Below are 18,831 nucleotides of genomic sequence, written 5' to 3'. Positions count from 1 at the left end.
CGGAATCGGCCATCTTTGTTATATAAATTCACCTCGAACGCTTTGAGTTTGAAACTGGGACAATCCGAGTGGGATAAATAAACCCGACTTCCTACTTTCCACGAATGCAGCATAAATGCGTCGCCCCTACAAATATGGCAGATACTTGGGCACGTCGGTTAGCTGCGCTAGCGCAACGAGTCTGTATACCTGTGATTAAAACGTGAAATTAATCCCTTCAAGCGTGACATTGAACTTTTTGTCTGGCACGGCTACGAAAGACCAACATTTTGACTCATAATAGTCTTTTTTACGCAAGCGTTTGAGTACAGACTCGAGTTTGGAGTACAGTACTTTCGCCAGCTCTGGTTGGCTCGCCGCTGTAGTGTGCAGTCACGTGGTATCACACGGACGGCCATGTTTCAGAAACACAAACAAGACTAGCAGGCAACACACACACGCACACACTGATGCGACCGTTGGAGGAAGGCAAGGAAGAACAAAAATACGACATCGGCCACGGAGCACGGCTTCCCGGGAGTACCATCGTGTCGAACGAACGCGTTGACGAGTGTTCGGAGAGCGACACGTGCATTAAATCGGCTGTAGGCGACGCAGCCTGGCTGGTGCTTGCGATTGAAAACAAGTGAAGGTAAGCTTAGCCGCACTTGCGGAGCTCCTGGTTCCTCATCGCGACCTAGCTGCCTCGCTTTAGCAGCCGTGCTAACATGGCGTCGCCGCGGTTGACTTTTGGGACTCCATGAGCTTGCTCGCTCTCTTTCGCTTGCTCTTTCTCTTTCTCTCTCTCTTTTTCTGCTTTCTCGCCCTCGTCGTGGACTTTGAAAGCGAGCGCTGGCCGTTGGCAAGCAGGCCCGCAGGAGCCCCACACTCCGCCCCCCTTTCCGCCATCATAGTTGCTTGTGTCATTTGAACCTCCGAGGCCTCGGCCATCGACACCGAATTTCGACGCTACTAGCTGCGGACACCGCACAATTTGGATCATGGTGCGACAACCCCCTCGATCTGTGCCATTTATTCTTTCAAGCAACAACCCGGCACGGTACTAGTTTCATACCACCAAACAATGTGGATTGCGTGAGTCAGCGCGACGTCTTTGCTGTTTATTTTGCCACCAGTTCACATTGAAGGTGCACCATGGAGTGAAATCGGGGTTTATAAGCGCCGTGTTTTGAAGTCAAAGTGCTTTGCAGAGCAAACACGATCAAATCCAAATGTGATCGAAAAGACGGCGAGCTTGGAGAGCTACCCGAAATCGTTGAAATAGCTTGGAGCTCTGCAGTAGTGGAAACTTAGTGCTCGCAAAGTCACTGCATCAATTAATGCAATTCATTATCTAATTACTCAACATCAAATTTGATCATCCTTTTGAGAGTGTATAATTGGCCCAAATACTCGCAATTTATTTTCTAATCCCTGTCGTCCTCAGTAAAATCACTATTTTAAACATCTGCCCCCCCCAACAAAAAAACCCAAGTCGTGTTTTTGAGAAAACCTGTTCATGCTCTCTGCTCTTTTTTTTTAAACAACACCTAGGTGCCGTTTTTTAAACAACCCCGAGGTACTCATAAACATCTAAACCAGAGTGAAAGTGGCTTATTGTGTACTCATTGTCCGACCAAATTGATACACATCCAAAATAACGTATTTGCTCAAATTACCTTTTAATAATATTAGTATGTGTTATTATTAATACTTGATGATACTCATTTTCAGACTCTGATCATGTTTACCTTTTTAAGTAATAATTTCTATAACATGTCTAGAAAGTCACAATGTCCTAATCACTTTAGAGCTATTTTTGGAACAGCGCCAAGGGGGCTGATCATGTGTGGTGCCCATGAGGACCACGTTGGTGACCCCTGATGTAAGCAATCACAGTTAACATTTCCTTTTTGTAATTATGCCATCGTTATATACCCGCTTCAGTGTTTATTTATTTTTAAAGAATATTATTCACGGGATTTTACAGTAGGTCCCCACTGCATTCTCTTGTAATGTCACTGCACTGAAAGCTTGATGAACAGACATATTTCAATTTAGAATCAATTTGATATTTTTCACAAACTGATAGTCAGTCTTTGGGTCATTCGTTCTTTCCAATTATTATCCAATCCAAAGTGTAGCTAGGGAACTTTCCCCATACAGTGTTTAATAAATACAGAAAATGCGTTTGGAGATACTCCAATCACATTATACAACCACAATAATAAATCACTTCAAGGGGGCATAGTCCTGTGAAGTGTGTTCTCAATGTCAACAATGATAATAAAACAGGACTGCTCCGCAATTAAGAAAAATCCCCTTGTCTCGTACAATTGTGTAACCACGCCACATGATGGATGATTTAAAGAAGTTGTGTGCAAAAACGTGTCAAGAATTGAAGACAATGGCGCCGACTCAATGCTTTTTTGTTACTGTGACGTTGTTTTTAAGAGAAGTAGCTGCGCCCCAGCGGATTTCTCTCAACATTGAAAGAGAAGTCTGAGGTTTCTGATTTTTGGCGCTTGCCTGGAAATAGTTTGCTGTCCCATTCTTTTATTTTTTATTTTATTTTTTATTTTTGAAAGGAAATGTTCGTGTGTATTTTCCCCCAACCTGTGTGATGTGATGGATTAACTGCTGCCTTCCACTTCGCCGTTTTAAAAATTGGACACCGCTGCTGTATATTTAAAAAAATAATTGTGATGCATCAGGGTGTGTTCATCAGTTATTTGTTTTCTTTGATGTCTATTCCAGTGGCACAGAGGAAAGGAGGACAGGAAGTCAAGGCGTTACCTGGACGGTCGTCTCCGCCAATCCACATTTTAGTCGGAGCGAGCGAGAAAGACACCAAGCAAAGGGAAAGGAAAGGGGGGCGAGCACGGAGAAGAGGAGTGCGGGTCGCGTCTGCTCTTGGCAGCTGTTCCGGCAGCCTTTTTTTTTTTTTTTTTTCAGGCGGCTGTGACTTTTTAACTTTTTTTTTTTTGATGAAGTGGTTCAGGTTCTGAGTTTAAATGTGAGATCTAACTGCTGTAAAAACAAAACAAAAAAGATCGAGCGAGCGCAAGGGAGCAAGTGAGATACTTGCAATTCCTCTTTTTTGTTCCATTGATAATTTCCAAAGTTCCTTTTTCTTTCAATGTTGTGCAACCTTCGCGGTCTGTGAGTAGCAGGAGCTTCCATTCTCCAATCTGTCGTCAAAGCCCTCCCGAAGCGAGCACGGACTGATAACCTGGTACCCCTCAAGCACCTACAACTGGCAGCTATTCTTGTGGATGTGTATTTTTTGAGGTGTGTTGGGGGGGGGGGCACCGTGTGACCACAGCTTAAGCACCACTCAGCCTTCTCGTCACCCAAGCCTAACTAACCCAGCCAGCTCCAGCCTGGTCCAGCTCAGTCCAGCCTGCTCCTATATCTCTGGACGGGGTACGCCCACTTCTACACGCGGCTTAAAAATATGTCAACAATAACGACGTATGACGCTAAAGAATGCGTTTGCTTCCCAGGTACTCACATCTGTGTGGACGTGAGGAATATGACTGCTGAGACTCTCAACTTCGGCCCAGAATGGTGAGCGACAGACAGCGCAGTTTTGACACCGCTGCACACCACAACCACCAAAAAAAAAAGAAAAAGTTTCTCGATACAAAAGGAGTGTCAGCATCCTACGTACCAAACAATATGCTTCAGAGTTGGGTTGCACGCTATTAGGGAGAACATGCCAGATGCGATGTGGGTGTTGAATAGTGCGATATCAAGATTATTGTGGTATTTCACATGCACCTAAAGAGAATGACATTGATTGAAAGAGACTTTTTTTTTTCCACACGCCAAAATCAGCAGTTTTAATGTATTCTTATCTCACTATTTGTAATGACATGCAATTTTGTGTGTGTGTGTGTATACATACAGTATATACTAATTTTTATTTATTCATGCATGTTTATATTTTCACACACACGTATGTCTCTGTCTCTTGCTCTCTTTCATATACATATATATCTTTATGTATTTTTTTTTTAGTCGCACATCTTTGCGATACATATATTGCACGCACCGTTATTGCAATGACCCCCCCCCCCCCCCCCCACTCCCAATCTATTGTGCAGCCCTGTTTAAGAGTATTATTACTGGGGCTTTTGTGGTTCCAATGGTTCCTTTTATTAATCCCAAAGACAATTCAAGTTGAATCAGTGATTGATTTCAAGTCGCCACGGAGGCATCGTCACTTCCATTTCCGCCTTGCCAGTGGGTGTTTGTGCGGCGATAAATGGGGGGAGGTGTCGCCTGCCGTTTGGTCACACTCCATTACTAAGTAGTTGTGAACGTTCCCTGGTACGCGGCCAGACGGGGATATATTATTATTAATATTTCTCTCTTTCGCCTCGGCACATCTGCAGCCGCTTGTTTGCGGCTGACTTTGGTCCTTATTTCGCTATTCTTAAGGAAAAAAAGGGTGCAGAGGGCGTTATGATTTGAATAAATTGGTAAGAAAAATTACAGTTACCTCAGCGTGCCCTATGCACACAAATGGATGCTTTATTAAATCCAGTGAGGGGATAGAAAGTTTTCACCCAATTGCCTTTGCGCTCTCTTGCTTTTCTCTGATTCGGCTGTGCTGCCGCTAGCACCCGACACCCACCTCCTCTCAGAGGTACATATGGTTTAGATGTGGGCCTGTGAGTCAATAACGCTCCTCTGAGAGGCAAGTGAATGGAGCCATTGTTCAGCTGCTGGCCTTGGAAGCTGCTCCTTCTTGTAACAGCTTTTTTTTTTCCCCAGCTCAAATTGGAAAGCTAATATATTACGAAGCCGAGTGCATTCATTCGGTGTGGGGGCGACAGTTGACTTGCTACGGAATGCAAAGTCAGCAAGGTTTCTTGTTTAGTGTGTTTTCCTAATTCCGATGACAATTTCACAGTTACACAATCGCTCCTGTCCTGCCTCCGATTTAATCTGTCGTTGTTTATTGTAGCACAGATTGCTTGTGTTTGTTAAAAAAACAAGTACATGGGATGAGGACCTCGGGAAAAACATGACGGTCCATTAAATCGCAATTGCAATACACTAATCCTTCATTTATCACGGTTAATGGATACCAAAACCACCCGCAATAAACGAAAATCCGGGAAGCAGCGACCAATTAACATACATAAAAAAATTGCCCCACGTAGACCTGTGCTTGAGCAGAGCGGCACTAACACACACACACACACACACACACACACACACACACACACACACACACACACACACACACACACAGGCCAGCGATCCCACGGCGTGCAGCAGACGTGTTTATGATTAGTCAATTAAGGATGATGAGACAATTAAGGATGGAAGAGACCTGCTTTTGTTCTTATAAGCCTCCTCTGTCTCTCTTTCTTTCTCTCTCTCAGCCACACACACACACAGACACTCGCAGCTAGCAGCATCGTAAAAAACACTTGGGCACAGATTAAAGATCAAAGAGTAACAACCCACCTGATAAAACAGAAAGATGCACAGCCAATCAACATGGCTTTGCATCTTCTCAGCCCCCCCCCCCCCCCTCACCCCACATGTACTGTATATGTTGCTCTATGTGACTCACTGTTGTTTTGCTGACTTTCGCTGCTCCTCGCGGACCGTTTGCGGACTTAAAAAAAAATATATATATATATATATATTTTTTTTTATGAATATGTTTGAAAAAATCCGCGATGCACCGAAGCCGCGATAAACGAACGTGAAATACCGAGGGATCACTGTATTGAGGAAAACCCATCAGGATGAGCTTTCAGTCTGCTTAGCTCTCTTTCTCTCGTCTCGCGCAAATGACAAATTGATGCTCAACGCTTTCTACGTGCCCGTCCCAACTCCAGGCTCCGTGCACTGTCCAGTGGGGGGAGTGTGACGTCCCCCCCTCCCTCCCCCGCCATGCCAAAGTACAAGCTGGCCGACTACCGCTACGGCCGAGAGGAGATGTTAGCACTTTATATCAAAGACAACAAGGTAGGTCGCGCCATTCCTTACTCCCGCGTGGCGTAGTGCGATGTGCTTGCCATCTTTCGAGTACCAAAGTTGGCTTTCCGCCGTTTGGCCGATGACGCCGTGTTCTCTGAAGGCTCTGCTGTTGTTTATCTTAGGTCCCGGAGGACATGCAGGATAAGGAATTTGCTGCTATTCTGCAAGATGAGCCCATGCAGCCGCTGGCACTGGTGCCTCTCACTGAGGAGGAGCAGGTCAGCCTCGCAACACAAACCGCAGTGACAATGTCAAGGTGAGCCTCTACATTGGCTGACATTCCTCACATTCTTTCCCCCCGCCCCCCTGGTCTCCCCCCCCCCCCCCCCCCCACTCGCAGAGGAACTTCTCCATGTCTGTGAATAGTGTGGCTGTTCTGCGGCTCATGGGAAAGGGGGCGAGCGGAGCTGCCCCGGCCGGAGCGGTGCGAGGACGGGGCGCCGCAAGAGGCAGCAGAGGTACGATTGCTCCTTTGGGGAAAAAATGAGAACGAGATTTCAAATATGGCACGGCCAAAATAAAGAAATGTGCTCCGGCTGTAACTCCAGTGGCGGCATGGGCAGCTCTTTCGGGAAATGCTGAAGTGTTGATTTCCACCATCTTGGTGGAGCTCACTTCCTATTGACCTGGCTTTGTGCAGCCACACATGCTTGAGTCTGTGATGTCTGTGTGTTTGTGCGCTAACAGGCCGGGCACGCGGCGAAGGTGGATTCTACCAAAGAAGTATTGAAGATGCCGAGGTTGGTTTTGGTCGGAGCTCCAGAGATATGCACCGTAGCCAGAGCTGGGATGACCGGTAAGGAAGTCGGCACAGATTGGAATTCTCCCGTGAATAAGCCGCCCACCATAGTATAATACGCTCCTCCAAACCGGCCTTAAAATGTTTTTTTATTCTCTCTCTCTGAATACATATATACACATATGTGTGGTCCGCCGATTTGCTGGCATCCTTTATTACACTGCAGTTAATTTCCGTTAAATGCGTTTATTCTCCAGTAAAAGTGAAACAAGCTTGTTGTTTACTGCGAATATTGTCAAATGTTCTAAATTCATGGTTGATTTTCGCCAGAAACATGACTTGCATGTCTTTTACGATATTGCATAAAAAAACGAAAGAATACTGTTTGGGCATACGTGAAAAGAACCAATGTCAAAATCTGTCTATTTTTAGCTCATTTGTGAAGCCATAATGTGGAGTGTCTCAAAAACTCGAGCCAATTCAGAAGAATCAATGTCATTTTCAGAGTCACTGACATCAAATTACCCCCAAACCGCTGAAACTTTCTTGGCGCTCAAGCTGCGAGAAGCCGCTCCGACTGGCAACAGTCAGCTTGTTTTTTAGCGCCCTGAATTAATGATTGAATGTGACCTCAAGTTGGCAACCGTTGGCAATGTAAACTAGGTTCCAACTATGGAACCTCGCCAGTCCCTCAAACATCCATAAAATGTGATTTGGGGGAGGGGAGGGATAATTATATTTTTTCAAAAATATGTGAGCGGTATTCACAGGAAATTACGGTTCTCATTTCCCTTCCTTGTCTTACCACATCTTTAAGGAGATTGAATTCCGAGAACGTCCCCTTCGTAACCTGATCATTTCTTTGCTCCCCCCCCCCCCCAATTCTTCAATTTCAATTTTCAGAGGTGAGCGTCGATTTGAGAAGCCGCTTCGACGGGAGGTGGGCCGCCCTGGCTTTGAGGAGTCTGCAGGTCCCGGGGGTTCCGGGAGGAAGGAGTACACAAGGGCTGACAGCGATAACTGGCGCACCCTCCGGGAGGAGCAGGAGGGGGAGGAGGGCGAGCCGGCAAGCAGTTGGAGAGTTGCTGGACCCCGCAGGGACGGTATGATCAACACAAACACTTTCTACATTGAGCTGTACTCCTCAGTCCCCCCCTCCCCCACCCTCCCTTTGTTCAAAGAAGTTCTGATGTACAGCTTCATGACACTCAAGCTCGAGTTAGCGCTCACCCATGGGTTCTCTTGTCAGATGGCGGTCCCCGCTCAGCAGGCTGGCGGGATCACGGCGGTCCAGGTGACAGTCGCCGCCGCAAATTCGATTTTGACTTCGGGGGTCCCGAGAACCTGGGCGGTAGTCGCCGGCGCGCCGGCAGCGACGGGCCAGAGGACGACAGGGACGGCCTGCCTGAGTGGTGTATGGATGAGGAGGATGGAGGAATGGGAACCTTTGACTCCTCTGGCGCGTTCATGCCCATGAAGGTGAAGTTTTGATGGGCCGTGTGCATTTCAAGACATTTTCAAAAGGCCATTTACGAGTTTGTTTTGGTCTTGATCTCTGCGAGCATCCCTTTTTTCAAGTTCCCCATTTCTTCTGGTGGACGTTTCTCAGAAGGGTGGCAAGGAGACAATCCTGGAGGAAGAGTTGGAGTTCAAGGGCACTGAGGAGGAAGAGGAAGAGGAGAGTCCTCCCGACACGGAGAGAAACGGCGGTGATGGAGACAAAGATAAGGGTCAGTAGATTCCTTCCGCTGATCTGCGGCACATATTACCTGCACCTTGTTGCTTGGTAGTTTATTCAGTGCAGCTGCAGCCGGTTGCCTGTGTTACCTGCCCCACCTTCGCATATGTTCATATTCTGTGTGTCGTGTACTAACGTGTGCCTGTTTGATTCATTACAATTTTTGTTTCCTTTCCCCAAATCCATTTTTTCGCTGTCCTTACACTAGCTTTGTTTTTTTTATCATTTCATCTGTCAAAACAAGCCACTATGAAAGGCGACCTGGCGTACTCCCATTTTGTATTTCCCTGTTGGTCATTGTTTTTCCTCTCCGTCTCTTGGACGAGCTGTGCCCATTTCGTTGCGCCGTGTCCATTACAATACAATGGAGCTATTCTGATTCTCCGTTAATCACTTTTCTTTCCTTCCTTCAGAGAGTAAGGAATCCCCATCAGCTGCAGTCGACGGGGAGGCAAAGCCAGCGGCGCCTTCCTCCTCCCCCCCTGCCCATTGTGCCCCTCCATCCCTGGAGCCCCAGCCCAGCAACAGCGGCCCAACAGCGGACACGGCTCAGCTGAGCAGCAGCCACCCTTTAAAGGAGAGTAGCCCACCAAGTGAAGGTATGCAGCGCTTTCTTCGAGGGCGCGGCAGCCTTTGTGAACGCTCTTCTCAACTCATCGAACCTGAGAGCAGTCAAGAGTGGCTCATGTTGATATTTTGGTTTGATATCCAATATGTTTATCTGCAGCTATTGCATATCTTGTTTACTGAAACAGCTGCTCTCACTGGGTCACATGGCTGCACCGCCCCAGACGGCTGACGTGTTGTTCACCTTGACCTAAAATTGAGAGGGGAAAAAAAAATCTGAGGCCTATTGCTTTTATTTGTATGTCAAATGTGACTCTGGTTGTAGGATCCAAGAGCCAGGTGAGCCCATATACTGCCACCCCCCCGGTGCTGCCTCCACCACCGCCATCTTCTGCTGCTCCACTCCTCCCTACGTCCGGGGTAGGAGACACTGAGGACGACGAGGGCATGAAACACCTGCAACAGGTATGGATCGTTCCTCCTTGTATGCAGTCAAACAGCAATCTGAGAGCTTAACTCATTCAGTACCAGCCAATTCTAGACCAAGTCTGAAAAGACGTTTAAAAACGTCTTTGGGAGTGAATGAGTTCATTTGCAAATGGGGTCTTTTGCTACTTGTTTTTTATTTATTTTATTTTTTTCAATGGGTTTGTTCAAAAAGGATAGATGCAACTGAATACGCATGTCATTATGAAAGGAAAGGGCAAAAGCAAAAAAAACCCAAAACAAAACATGACGGGGTTCATGCAGTCCTGAACACGACTAAACCCAGCAAATGGGTGAGTTGTGATGGCACTATGATATCACTTTCAGTCAACAGCAGAGGGCACTATAGGACAAAATGGCGGCGCACTGAAATTGATGAAAATGGCTTCTCCTTCTCATTGCATGAATGTAATCATAATCAGAATATCATGTTGAGACAAGTAAATAGCTTCATGCTTCCGCCAAATTAGCTTTTTTTTGTTTCCGTGTTTAGGAGGCGGAAAAGATGGTGGCATCGTTGCAGGATACATCTTTAGAAGAGGAGTGTTTCACGCAAGCTCTACAGCAGCAGCAGCAGCAGGAGAGCAGGAACACCGCAGCCGCTCTGCCTCTGTCGCACGAGGCCGCCATGAAGTGGTTCTACAAGGACCCACAGGGAGAGATTCAGGGTAATTCCTCTCGACATGGATTTGCGCAGCGTTTTATTCGGTCGTGGGTGACGACGAGAACCAAAAGAATCTGGCTCTCTGCCCAGGTCCATTCACTACCGTGGAGATGTGCGAGTGGTTCCAAGCAGGCTACTTCACCATGACCCTTTTGGTCAAGCGGGGCTGTGACGAGGGCTTCCAACCCCTGGGCGACGTCATCAAGATGTGGGGCCGCGTGCCCTTCGCCCCGGGGCCCTCCCCGCCGCCCCTGCTGGTGAGACAGCCACCACCGACGCAGCGCCCGCAGCCCAGCAGGGGGCCCGCCGGGACTGTGAGTCAGAGCTCAGCCAACATAGACGATGGGAAGGGGTGGATGCACAAGGGAGGGAAGATGGATAGACAGGCCACGGTAACAGATTTTCATCTTCTCAGGATTAACGGACGCCCGTGCATGCAGAAAAGACCCTTTTGATCCGTGTTTGTAGTTAGAGATGCTGGGTGTCTTGTTTGCCAAGGCGTGCCGCTGACGAACCGCGCTCTTTCCCCCACTACCCCCTCAGGGAAACCTGGACCAGGAGCGTCTGAAAAAACAGCAGGAGCTGGCGGCGGCAGCTCTTTATCAGCAGCTCCAACAGCAGCAGTTATTCCAGCTCATTAACAGGTGCGTGCCGACAGCCCTCTGTGAGCTCGGAAGATAAAAACTGCGTTTTCAGTCGGTCTTTGCTTTGTACAACGCAGGTGCAGTGAGCAGGGTATGATGCCTTCGATGAATAGGTCAATGTCAGTGCCAGATACAGGGTCCATGTGGGACATGTATACCTCAGCTTCACAGCCGTCAGGTGCGCTGTTTTCGACGAGTGGGGGGGGGGGGGGGGGGTGAACAAAGCATACACATAAATGGCAGTGGTGCCATGCTTAAAATGCCCTTTTTGCGTGTACCATAGGTGGTGAAGCCAGTCTTTGGGACATAATGAATCGTTCTACTCAGGGTTCAACTCTGGAACAGCTTCAAAAGGTTTGATGTTTGCCGTTCAAATGATTGCTTCACTGCTCGCCGAGGTTTTTTTTTTTTTTTTTTTTTGTCTCTCTCTCTCTCTCTTGAGTTAATGTTGCGGTTGTAACGTACTCCATCCAGCTCCAGCAGGAGAGGCGAGACGCTGAACTCAGGGCGAAGCGGGAAGAAGAGGAGCAGCAACGCAAGAGAAGGGAGGAGAAGAGGAGGCAACAGGAGGAGCAAAAGAGAAGGGAGGATGAAGAGCTCTTCAGACGCAAGCAGGTGAAGTGTTTTTTTTCCCCCCATTCCTCCCTCAATCCGTTTTGCCTCGGTTGACGGCCGTAACGAGCTTCGGTGTCGTCGGCAACAGGAGCTGATTCTGAAGTTGCTGCAGCAGGCCCCACAGCAGCAGGGGCCAGTGGGAGGCAGCGTCAGCTGGAGCGGGGCATCTTCCTCTGGGCTCTCGAAAACGGGGAAGCCCCTCTCTTTGCTGGAGATGCAGCAGGAGACGGAAAGACTCCTGAAGCAGCAGCAGCATCAGCAGCAGAGAGTCCAGCAGCAGAGGGAGCGGGTAGGCCTCGCTATTAACCATTATACATTTCTTCCTTTTTGTCTGCATCAGGTTTGTGGTAGTTTGGGATTTTTTCATTTTTATTTTAGTACCAAAAAAAAAAAATTTATGGTCTGACTATAGTTGCTTAAGTTCAGTTAGTTTTGATTAGTTTTAATACCGGTTCAGTTTGTTTTGATCAGTTTTTTTAATTTTGGAGAGAGCGATAAAAACCCAATTCCAATGAGGTTGGGACGTTGCGTGAAACCATTTTACCAAATTATCCAGATAATAACATGAAGAATATGAACAGAAATAAAATAGGGGCTTGGGGGGGGGGTGAAATCCAGTGGCCAAAAAAAATACAACTGCGTGTGAAATGTTAATGCTCTTTTTGTTTCCGATTTGCAGCACTCGGGCATGTCAATGGGGAGTTCCTCTATTGGAGGCCAGTGGGGGGACGGCGTTGGCATCTGGGGTGGGCCTGGAGGCATGGAGGGCAAAAGTGGCAGCATCGGCATGTGGGAAGAGGCTGTGAAGAACCAGGCCAGCCTGCGCGGTAACAGCAACAGTAGCTTGGGCTTAAAGAACAGTCGCAGCAGCCCTTCACTCAGGTCTGCATGTTGCCCTTGTGGTGCTTTCATTTCCGTACCGTTCCGCTTGCATCGCGTTGGCTCCAGCCCTTGTGTGTGTGTGGGCCCCTCCAGTGAGCAGTACATGATGCGTCGTAAGCGCACAGATGATGAGGAGAATCTGCTGAAGCTGTTGCAGGGCATGAAGCCTCAGGACGGCTTCACCACCTGGTGTGAGCAGATGCTGCACACCCTCAACACTTCTGCCAGCAACTCCTCTTCTCTGGATGGTAACTTTGCTGCCGTCCCTATTTGGACAGAAGAAGAGGGCAATGTGATTGCGACGCTTTGGTCCTTGTGCCACAGTTGCTACGATTGTGGCCTACCTGAAGGGGGTGGAGTCTCCCTTGGCAGTGTTGGACTTCATCCAGTCCTACCTGGGGGACACAGTGGAAGCCAAAGAGTTCACCAAACAGTTTCTGGAGCGACGTGCCAAACAGAAGGGCAACCAACAGAGACAGCAGCAGCAGGTAAACTGCAGCTGAGATGACATAAGACAAATTTGACTTTGCTGTCTTGGTCCCACACGTGAAATGCTTTTTGTTCTGAATGGTCTCAGCTGTCAAAGGAAGTGGCTGGCCTGAACATGAACTTCCCTCTGCAGGTAAATACGAATGCTGAAAGCGAGTTGCAAGCCGTCGCGTGGCTCACGTTGCATTCGTTTACTTTTATTGACGTCTCTTTCACAGGACACGATGCGAGGTATGAACGCTAGCGCCCTGCAGTCAATGTTCCAGGCCAATCACATGGGCAAGGCTGGTCTCTATGACAACCAAGGAGGGAAGATGAAAAAAAAACAGCCCATGATGCTGCACTCGGATCCCAGCATCTTAGGTATGTCAGCTCACAAACTCCCCTGCATATTTATAGCCACGCCTTATCAACTTTTATTTATAGAGCACTTGAAAACAATCACGGCTGAATACGAAAGTAATGTACGTAAAGTAAAAATCTGGCATATCAAAACAAAGACAATCACTGAATAACATAAAAATAACTAAACATAAAAGCAGTAAACACAATCAAACGCTAAAGCAATGCAGATTTTCATGCTGAGGCGAAAGTCAAAGAATAAAAATGTGATTTAGGACAAGTTTTAAAAATGGACAGACAGGGGGCTTGCCTAACGTTTAAAGTCATTCTAAAGGGAGGGACCAAAGCTTGATTCTCTTTGAGTCTCTGCGGAGTCCACGGTACCTCCAGTAGCATCTGTACCTGTAAAGTGGGAAGAGACCAATTAAAGATTGAAAGACAAAAGAATCTCAAAATCAATTCTAAAATGTAAAGGGCGGCCACAATTGAAGCTATGTGCTCCCTCCTACGAGCTCCAGTTAGGAGGTTTGGAGGCGAGCAGCAGAATTTTGGAACAACTGGAGACACTTGATGGAGGACTGGCAGACTCCAAAATAAAGTCCATTTCAGTAGTTCTGGTTGAGATGAAAACAAGTGCTTTTGTGAAAGGCGAAGTTTACCTTGAGCCAGCTGCCTAAGATTAAAAAATGATAATGACTGGATTTAACAACAGCACCCATTTTCTGGTCCAACTTAAAATCACTGTCCAATTTAAAACCCAAATTCCAAAATGTTGCCTTTTAATGAGACTCGGAGGTCAACAGGGTGAGATGTACAAGGGCCCAAACAACACAACTTGTTTTCTTTTCATTGAAGTTCAACATGTTTAGTGGCATCTGGACTTTGATATCCTCCAAACAGGGCAAAAATGACCTTAAGGAGAAAGCCTCCTTTTTGCTTAGTGGGACATACTGGAGATCTGCCCATCATCCACATAGCAGTGAAAGTTACTACCATGCTTTCTTAAGGTGGAACCCAGGGGGAGCAAACACAATGAAACAGCAGGTGGCCCAAAATTGAACCCTATAGAACTGTCTCTGATAGATCATTCGCCCATGCGTGCATTGGTTTCTTTAAAAACAACCTTCTCCCCCTTTATTTTAAAAATGTATATAGATTTGCCGGAAATAAACAGATTGGCCACTTGGCGAAGTAATATGGACGCCGTTACTTTGATTCCATTAGCGTCTTTCATTGCCCACGAAAAAAATTTTTTCACTTCATCGAATTAGCGTTATTGACGCGTCCTACTACTGACGCAACTCCTGCTTCGCTGTGCCTTCTCCTGCCTGCAGGCTACTCATTCCACAGTACGGCCGAGTGTCTGAGCCTGAATGAGATGGAGATGGTGGAGGATTACTGATGTGACGCAGCGCAGCAGCAATAGCTACCTGAGGCCTTTTTTGTCTTTTAATCAGACAAACCTGATGACGAATGTGCACTGCTAGGGGAACCCGGGGGGGGGGGGCTGGGGGGAAGGGAGGAGGTACGAGGTGGTTTGGGGGGAGGGGCGAGGCTTGTCTGCGCCACTCCTCTTGGGGTTGTGACAAAAAGGGGCTCCTTGCTGCACCAGTTGAGCAGGGGCAACGGGGGCGGGGTGGGGGCATGGGTTTCAAAGAAACATGGGTATCCTCTGGCACTCAACATTTTAAGCACCTTATACTGAACTAATGCACTTTATTGAGATGGGATTTGAATATTTCTTTTTCGTCTGTGTGTGATTTGTGACTGCGTGTGTGTGCGTGCGCGCTCAATCGGTGTGCACGCGGTATGTGTGCATCACAACTGGAAGTGTTAACATGGGCGGGGGTCTTGGGGGTGGGGGCGGGTGTTGAGCGTTTCAAAGTCGGGGACCTTTAAGTTGAGAGCAAATCCTTTTTCTCGAAAGACAAACACTGTTGATATTTCTGTTTTGCATTTTTTTACGTTTATATGAAAAAAGTAAAGCTATTGAAAAGTGGATTATAAAAACTTGAAGATTTGCACTTGCCTAAAAAAAACAAAAATCGAAAAAAATGAGTTAGTGATAGAAGTGGATATTTTTGTGAATGTGTCCGAATGACTGATGTGTGATTGATTCTTTGTCAGTAATATACCAGTGTGCACAATGTCTTTTTTTTTTAAAGTTGCTTACCATTAGTGTGAGACGAAAGTGGCCATTCTTGAGTTGTTTTGGTCTAATGTTTATTTTGTACTTTGATGTTTGTGTGCGTGCGCGTTGAGTAAGAGAGAGGGCAATTGCACAACACATCCTTTCTCTTCGCAGCTCTGTCTCTCTCTCTCTCCGCTTTTGTGATAAAACTGTCACGTTTGAATGACTTGGGGAAATCACCGGAGAAGATGATCGCGGGCTTGTGCGTGCGAGTGAGTTCATTTGCTGTTGAAAGAAATGAGTTGAGACGACAGGTACTCATTTTCAATTATGTGCTTTTGTGTGTGTGCGCGCGCGTGTGTGTGTGTGTGAATGCACATTTGTGCCTAAGAACTTGGATCGGGTGCATGGCCATTGAGACATTAGCTCTTTTTCAGAGTGAGTGTGATGTGTGTCAGTGCTCAGCACAGTGTATGTCAAGTGTGTGTGTGTTTTTATATATATATGAATATATATAGATATATCGTTGGTGTTTCTGGTTCGGTCTGGGGGTGATCCATTGGTGGGGTGCGATCACGTTGCCTTTTGTTAGCTCGAACTTGTGAATCAAAGGTTGAGGAAAAAAAAGAAAAATTGCAGCATCCTAACGGTGCATGTAAGGTTAGCATTGTTACTTGTTCGTTGTTGCAATTTGATAATGACGAGTTTTCCTTTTTTATGAGAAATATATACAAATATATACATTATATACAAAGTTTAAAAAGTATTTGGACTAAGATAATGAGCACTTGGGGCTGCTATTTTTGTTGTGATACTTTTTTTTTGTTTTGTTTTTGTTTCATTCTCGCCATGTGAAGTGTATTTCTTTCTTAAGAAAATATTGAATGTATTCCAAAAAATGACAAGAAACCCGTGCTGATATTTTTTTTCCTCAGAAGATTTCAAAAATGGAAACAAAATACAAGAAAGCTTCATAGAGGATTTTTTTTCTAAGTACACATGGAGGAGGGGGAAAAAAAAAGAACTGTGGATAGATACAGTTGAACACACTGCCTCTACAATCCTGATCGTACAAATGGTGACTAAGAATTAAAAGAAAGGACTATTTCTATTCCATACTGGAGCTTTGGTTGTTTACAAAACCACATGGATATCAGTGGGCGCGTCCCCCATCAACGTCTTTTTGTTTTTGTTTCCCATGTTCAATGGGCAGAGTTTGCAAGTGCGCTTCTGCCATTGTGGACACTGAGTGATGTTCTTGAGGCAAGATGGACAACGTTGCTGCCTAACTGGAGCTTTTTGGGACTGCGATGCGGAGTGAGGATATCCAAGGATTGGCCTCCGTTGTCTTGTTTTTTGTTTTTTTTTTCTCTCCTGGTGCGTGGAACGGAGTGCAGGGTGACGCCAGTCGGAAAAGGAACTGAGAGGCAATACGAGTCCCGGGCTCAGTCCTCGCCAGCACTCACCCTGCCCTAACCAACTCACCTATGCACTTTTGTTTGAATTCAAGCTGTGAGGTACCATTTTTTTGAGGACGGGAGCACAACGGGAGGATGGTGGCGTCACTGAAAAGAAATTTCCGAAAATGAACTGAGAGACTGGAGCCTCCTATCCATAACCATATTTTTCTATCATCTTTCAGAGTAGACGACAAGACGGCTTGCGGACAAATGAAGGAAAACTCATGACGCGCCATTTATGTCAGTGACATTTTTTAAGAAAAACTTTTTTTTTTACCTTCCCCCCTGGAGTTAGATAGCTTCAGCAGGACTCTTAGCAAATGGATGTTGCCGTGGCTACGAGATTGCTTTGACACAACCACACAAGGTCCGAACCTTTGGCACTGGTAAGACCGATGAAACCCGACCGCTGTGTTGCTTTTTGCTCCATGTACTCATGTCCCATTCTTGTCTTCTTGCAAGCAGTTTGCCTGTGTGCCACTTCGCCTGCAATCGTCAGTCAACCAGATTAGACCCGACCCAGCGAACTCTAGCCTTTTGCAGCTTCCTGGAAAAAAACGGGCTGACGTGACGACAACGGATTCAGTCTGTGAGCCATGACACCATCATCACCCACCTCGGACGGGCTGCTCCGAAGTGGGTCCTAACCTACCAGCAGGCCCTGTTTGGATGACAAGGACAAAAGGCCGGTTTGGCTTCGAGTGGATAACGAACCGCCACGAAGCTCTGCAGCCGTGGATTAGGCTGGACTGAAAACTTGTACAAAAAGCCCCCCCCCCCCCCCCCCCAAGACTTTTGACCCAAGTTAACTTGCTCCATGTCACATAGATTCTCCAGTCATAAACGCACACACCAGTTCAATTTGGGGCTTTGTAAATACTGTACATTTGTATGTTGGTGGTTTTGACTCCCCTCCCTCCCCCACACACGAATTTTGCTTTAATTTTCCAGTTCAACATGCCTTAAAACTACAGTCGAGTCCGGAATGGCTTCACTGACGAGAGAATTTTGAGTCGGACACAACTGCATAACAACCTGCGCTATGTACCGGCCTTTCTGGTTATCTCAAGAACAGAGCAGCAAGCTTTTCTTGACTATGTATGTATATATTTTTGGAACTGGTGGTTGCCCCCACCCCCCTTTGTTTTTGTTTTTTTCCATTGAAAAATAGTGTTTAGATGCGTGGCAGGGGCACTGCAGACTGACTAACAGTGTCTGGTGGTGTTTGGAGCTGAGCTGAAAGGACAGAAGTTAAATCTGATTTGTTGCTGCGTGACCAAATATCAATAGGCAACATGTAAACCTTGAAGACAAATTAAACCAGATCATCGTTCAATTTAGAGTTTGCAGGTTTATAGTTTTACTGAAGTTGTACATTTTTCACTCTTAGATGCTTGCTGTATGTATCCTGTTTTTGATGCATGCCCGTATCATCAGATTTCATAGATTGATGTTACCGTTTCCAGTGATTACAGATTTAATTTCAATTAAGAGCGACGCACGTTACCTTTGACTTGTACTGGAGCAGATTCGTGTCATTTTGACTGAGCTAAAAGGTGTGAATTATAGACTAAAACCCATGTCAGTCTATCGGAAAAAGACTTATTTTTAAGATGAAATACAGCGATTCTTGTTGGTCTTTAGTAAATTGTTGCAGCAAAACACTGACACTAACATTAAGTTGTATAACCCAATCAGCTCAGCTCCTTTTGTTTTTAGTCTAGGAGAGTTGAAGCGGAAGTCGAGTTCAAATTTTCAATTGAACGATTTGTCCTATGTGCCTAAACTAGTCTGAACAAACGTTCTTTTTTGTGAAATAAGACTAATCCACCCACACTCGTGATACCGTGTTTAGACTACTCTAGACATCGGTGTTAATTTTTCATTTGTTAAATAAGAATAATACATGATAACGTGTTCAGACTAGGCGAAGGGGGTAGAACATGATGGCAAAGGACATTTTCAACTTGACTTCACGCTTCAAAGGGCTTATGTTCTTTTGGTGGAAAAAGAGCACCTGAAAGATATGTAAATAATTTGGATTGTTATGTTTGAAGAACAAAATAAATATTAGCAGTTAGCAACTGAC

At 46.2% G+C, this 18,831-nt stretch overlaps 1 protein-coding gene across 4 annotated transcripts; it reads left to right on the top strand.

The window, feature by feature from the left end:
- The first annotated feature begins 417 nt into the window (after positions 1-417).
- On the top strand, positions 418-18,830 carry gigyf1a (GRB10 interacting GYF protein 1a). Of its 4 annotated transcripts, none has more exons than XM_086105062.1 (26): positions 418-631; positions 2,737-3,405; positions 3,486-3,549; positions 5,844-5,973; positions 6,108-6,203; positions 6,326-6,443; positions 6,673-6,781; positions 7,628-7,827; positions 7,974-8,203; positions 8,334-8,454; positions 8,876-9,061; positions 9,355-9,494; positions 10,009-10,183; positions 10,270-10,436; positions 10,723-10,823; positions 10,901-11,001; positions 11,107-11,177; positions 11,298-11,438; positions 11,527-11,727; positions 12,118-12,320; positions 12,414-12,568; positions 12,645-12,808; positions 12,898-12,942; positions 13,028-13,172; positions 14,486-17,128; positions 17,208-18,830. In XM_086105062.1, exons 3-25 carry the CDS (start codon positions 3,515-3,517, stop codon positions 14,551-14,553), a joined length of 3,102 nt encoding a protein of 1,033 aa, XP_085961188.1. In that variant the 5' UTR covers positions 418-631; positions 2,737-3,405; positions 3,486-3,514; the 3' UTR covers positions 14,554-17,128; positions 17,208-18,830. The 4 variants fall into 4 exon arrangements, with proteins under 4 accessions (XP_085961188.1, XP_085961187.1, XP_085961185.1 ...); XM_086105061.1 differs by having other exon boundaries at positions 10,270-10,493; XM_086105059.1 differs by having other exon boundaries at positions 10,270-10,571.
- Position 18,831: the final 1 nt, after the last annotated feature.

This window comes from Hippocampus guttulatus, chromosome 2 (genome assembly GCF_054856545.1).
Source record: "Hippocampus guttulatus isolate MCC_2025c chromosome 2, RoL_Hgut_1.0, whole genome shotgun sequence".
Taxonomy (NCBI): domain Eukaryota; kingdom Metazoa; phylum Chordata; class Actinopteri; order Syngnathiformes; family Syngnathidae; genus Hippocampus; species Hippocampus guttulatus.
Note: the sequence above shows the minus strand (reverse complement) of the source record. Positions and strands in the feature narration are given on the sequence as shown.

Excerpts from the sequence above, each read along its gene's own strand:
- gigyf1a (XM_086105059.1), top strand. The coding sequence starts at position 3,515 with ATGACTGCTGAGACTCTCAACTTCGGCCCAGAATG. Across the intron at positions 6,444-6,672 it reads CGCCGCAAGAGGCAGCAGAG|GCCGGGCACGCGGCGAAGGT; the intron begins GTACGATTGCTC and ends GTGCGCTAACAG. Across the intron at positions 10,572-10,722 it reads AGATGGATAGACAGGCCACG|GGAAACCTGGACCAGGAGCG; the intron begins GTAACAGATTTT and ends CTACCCCCTCAG.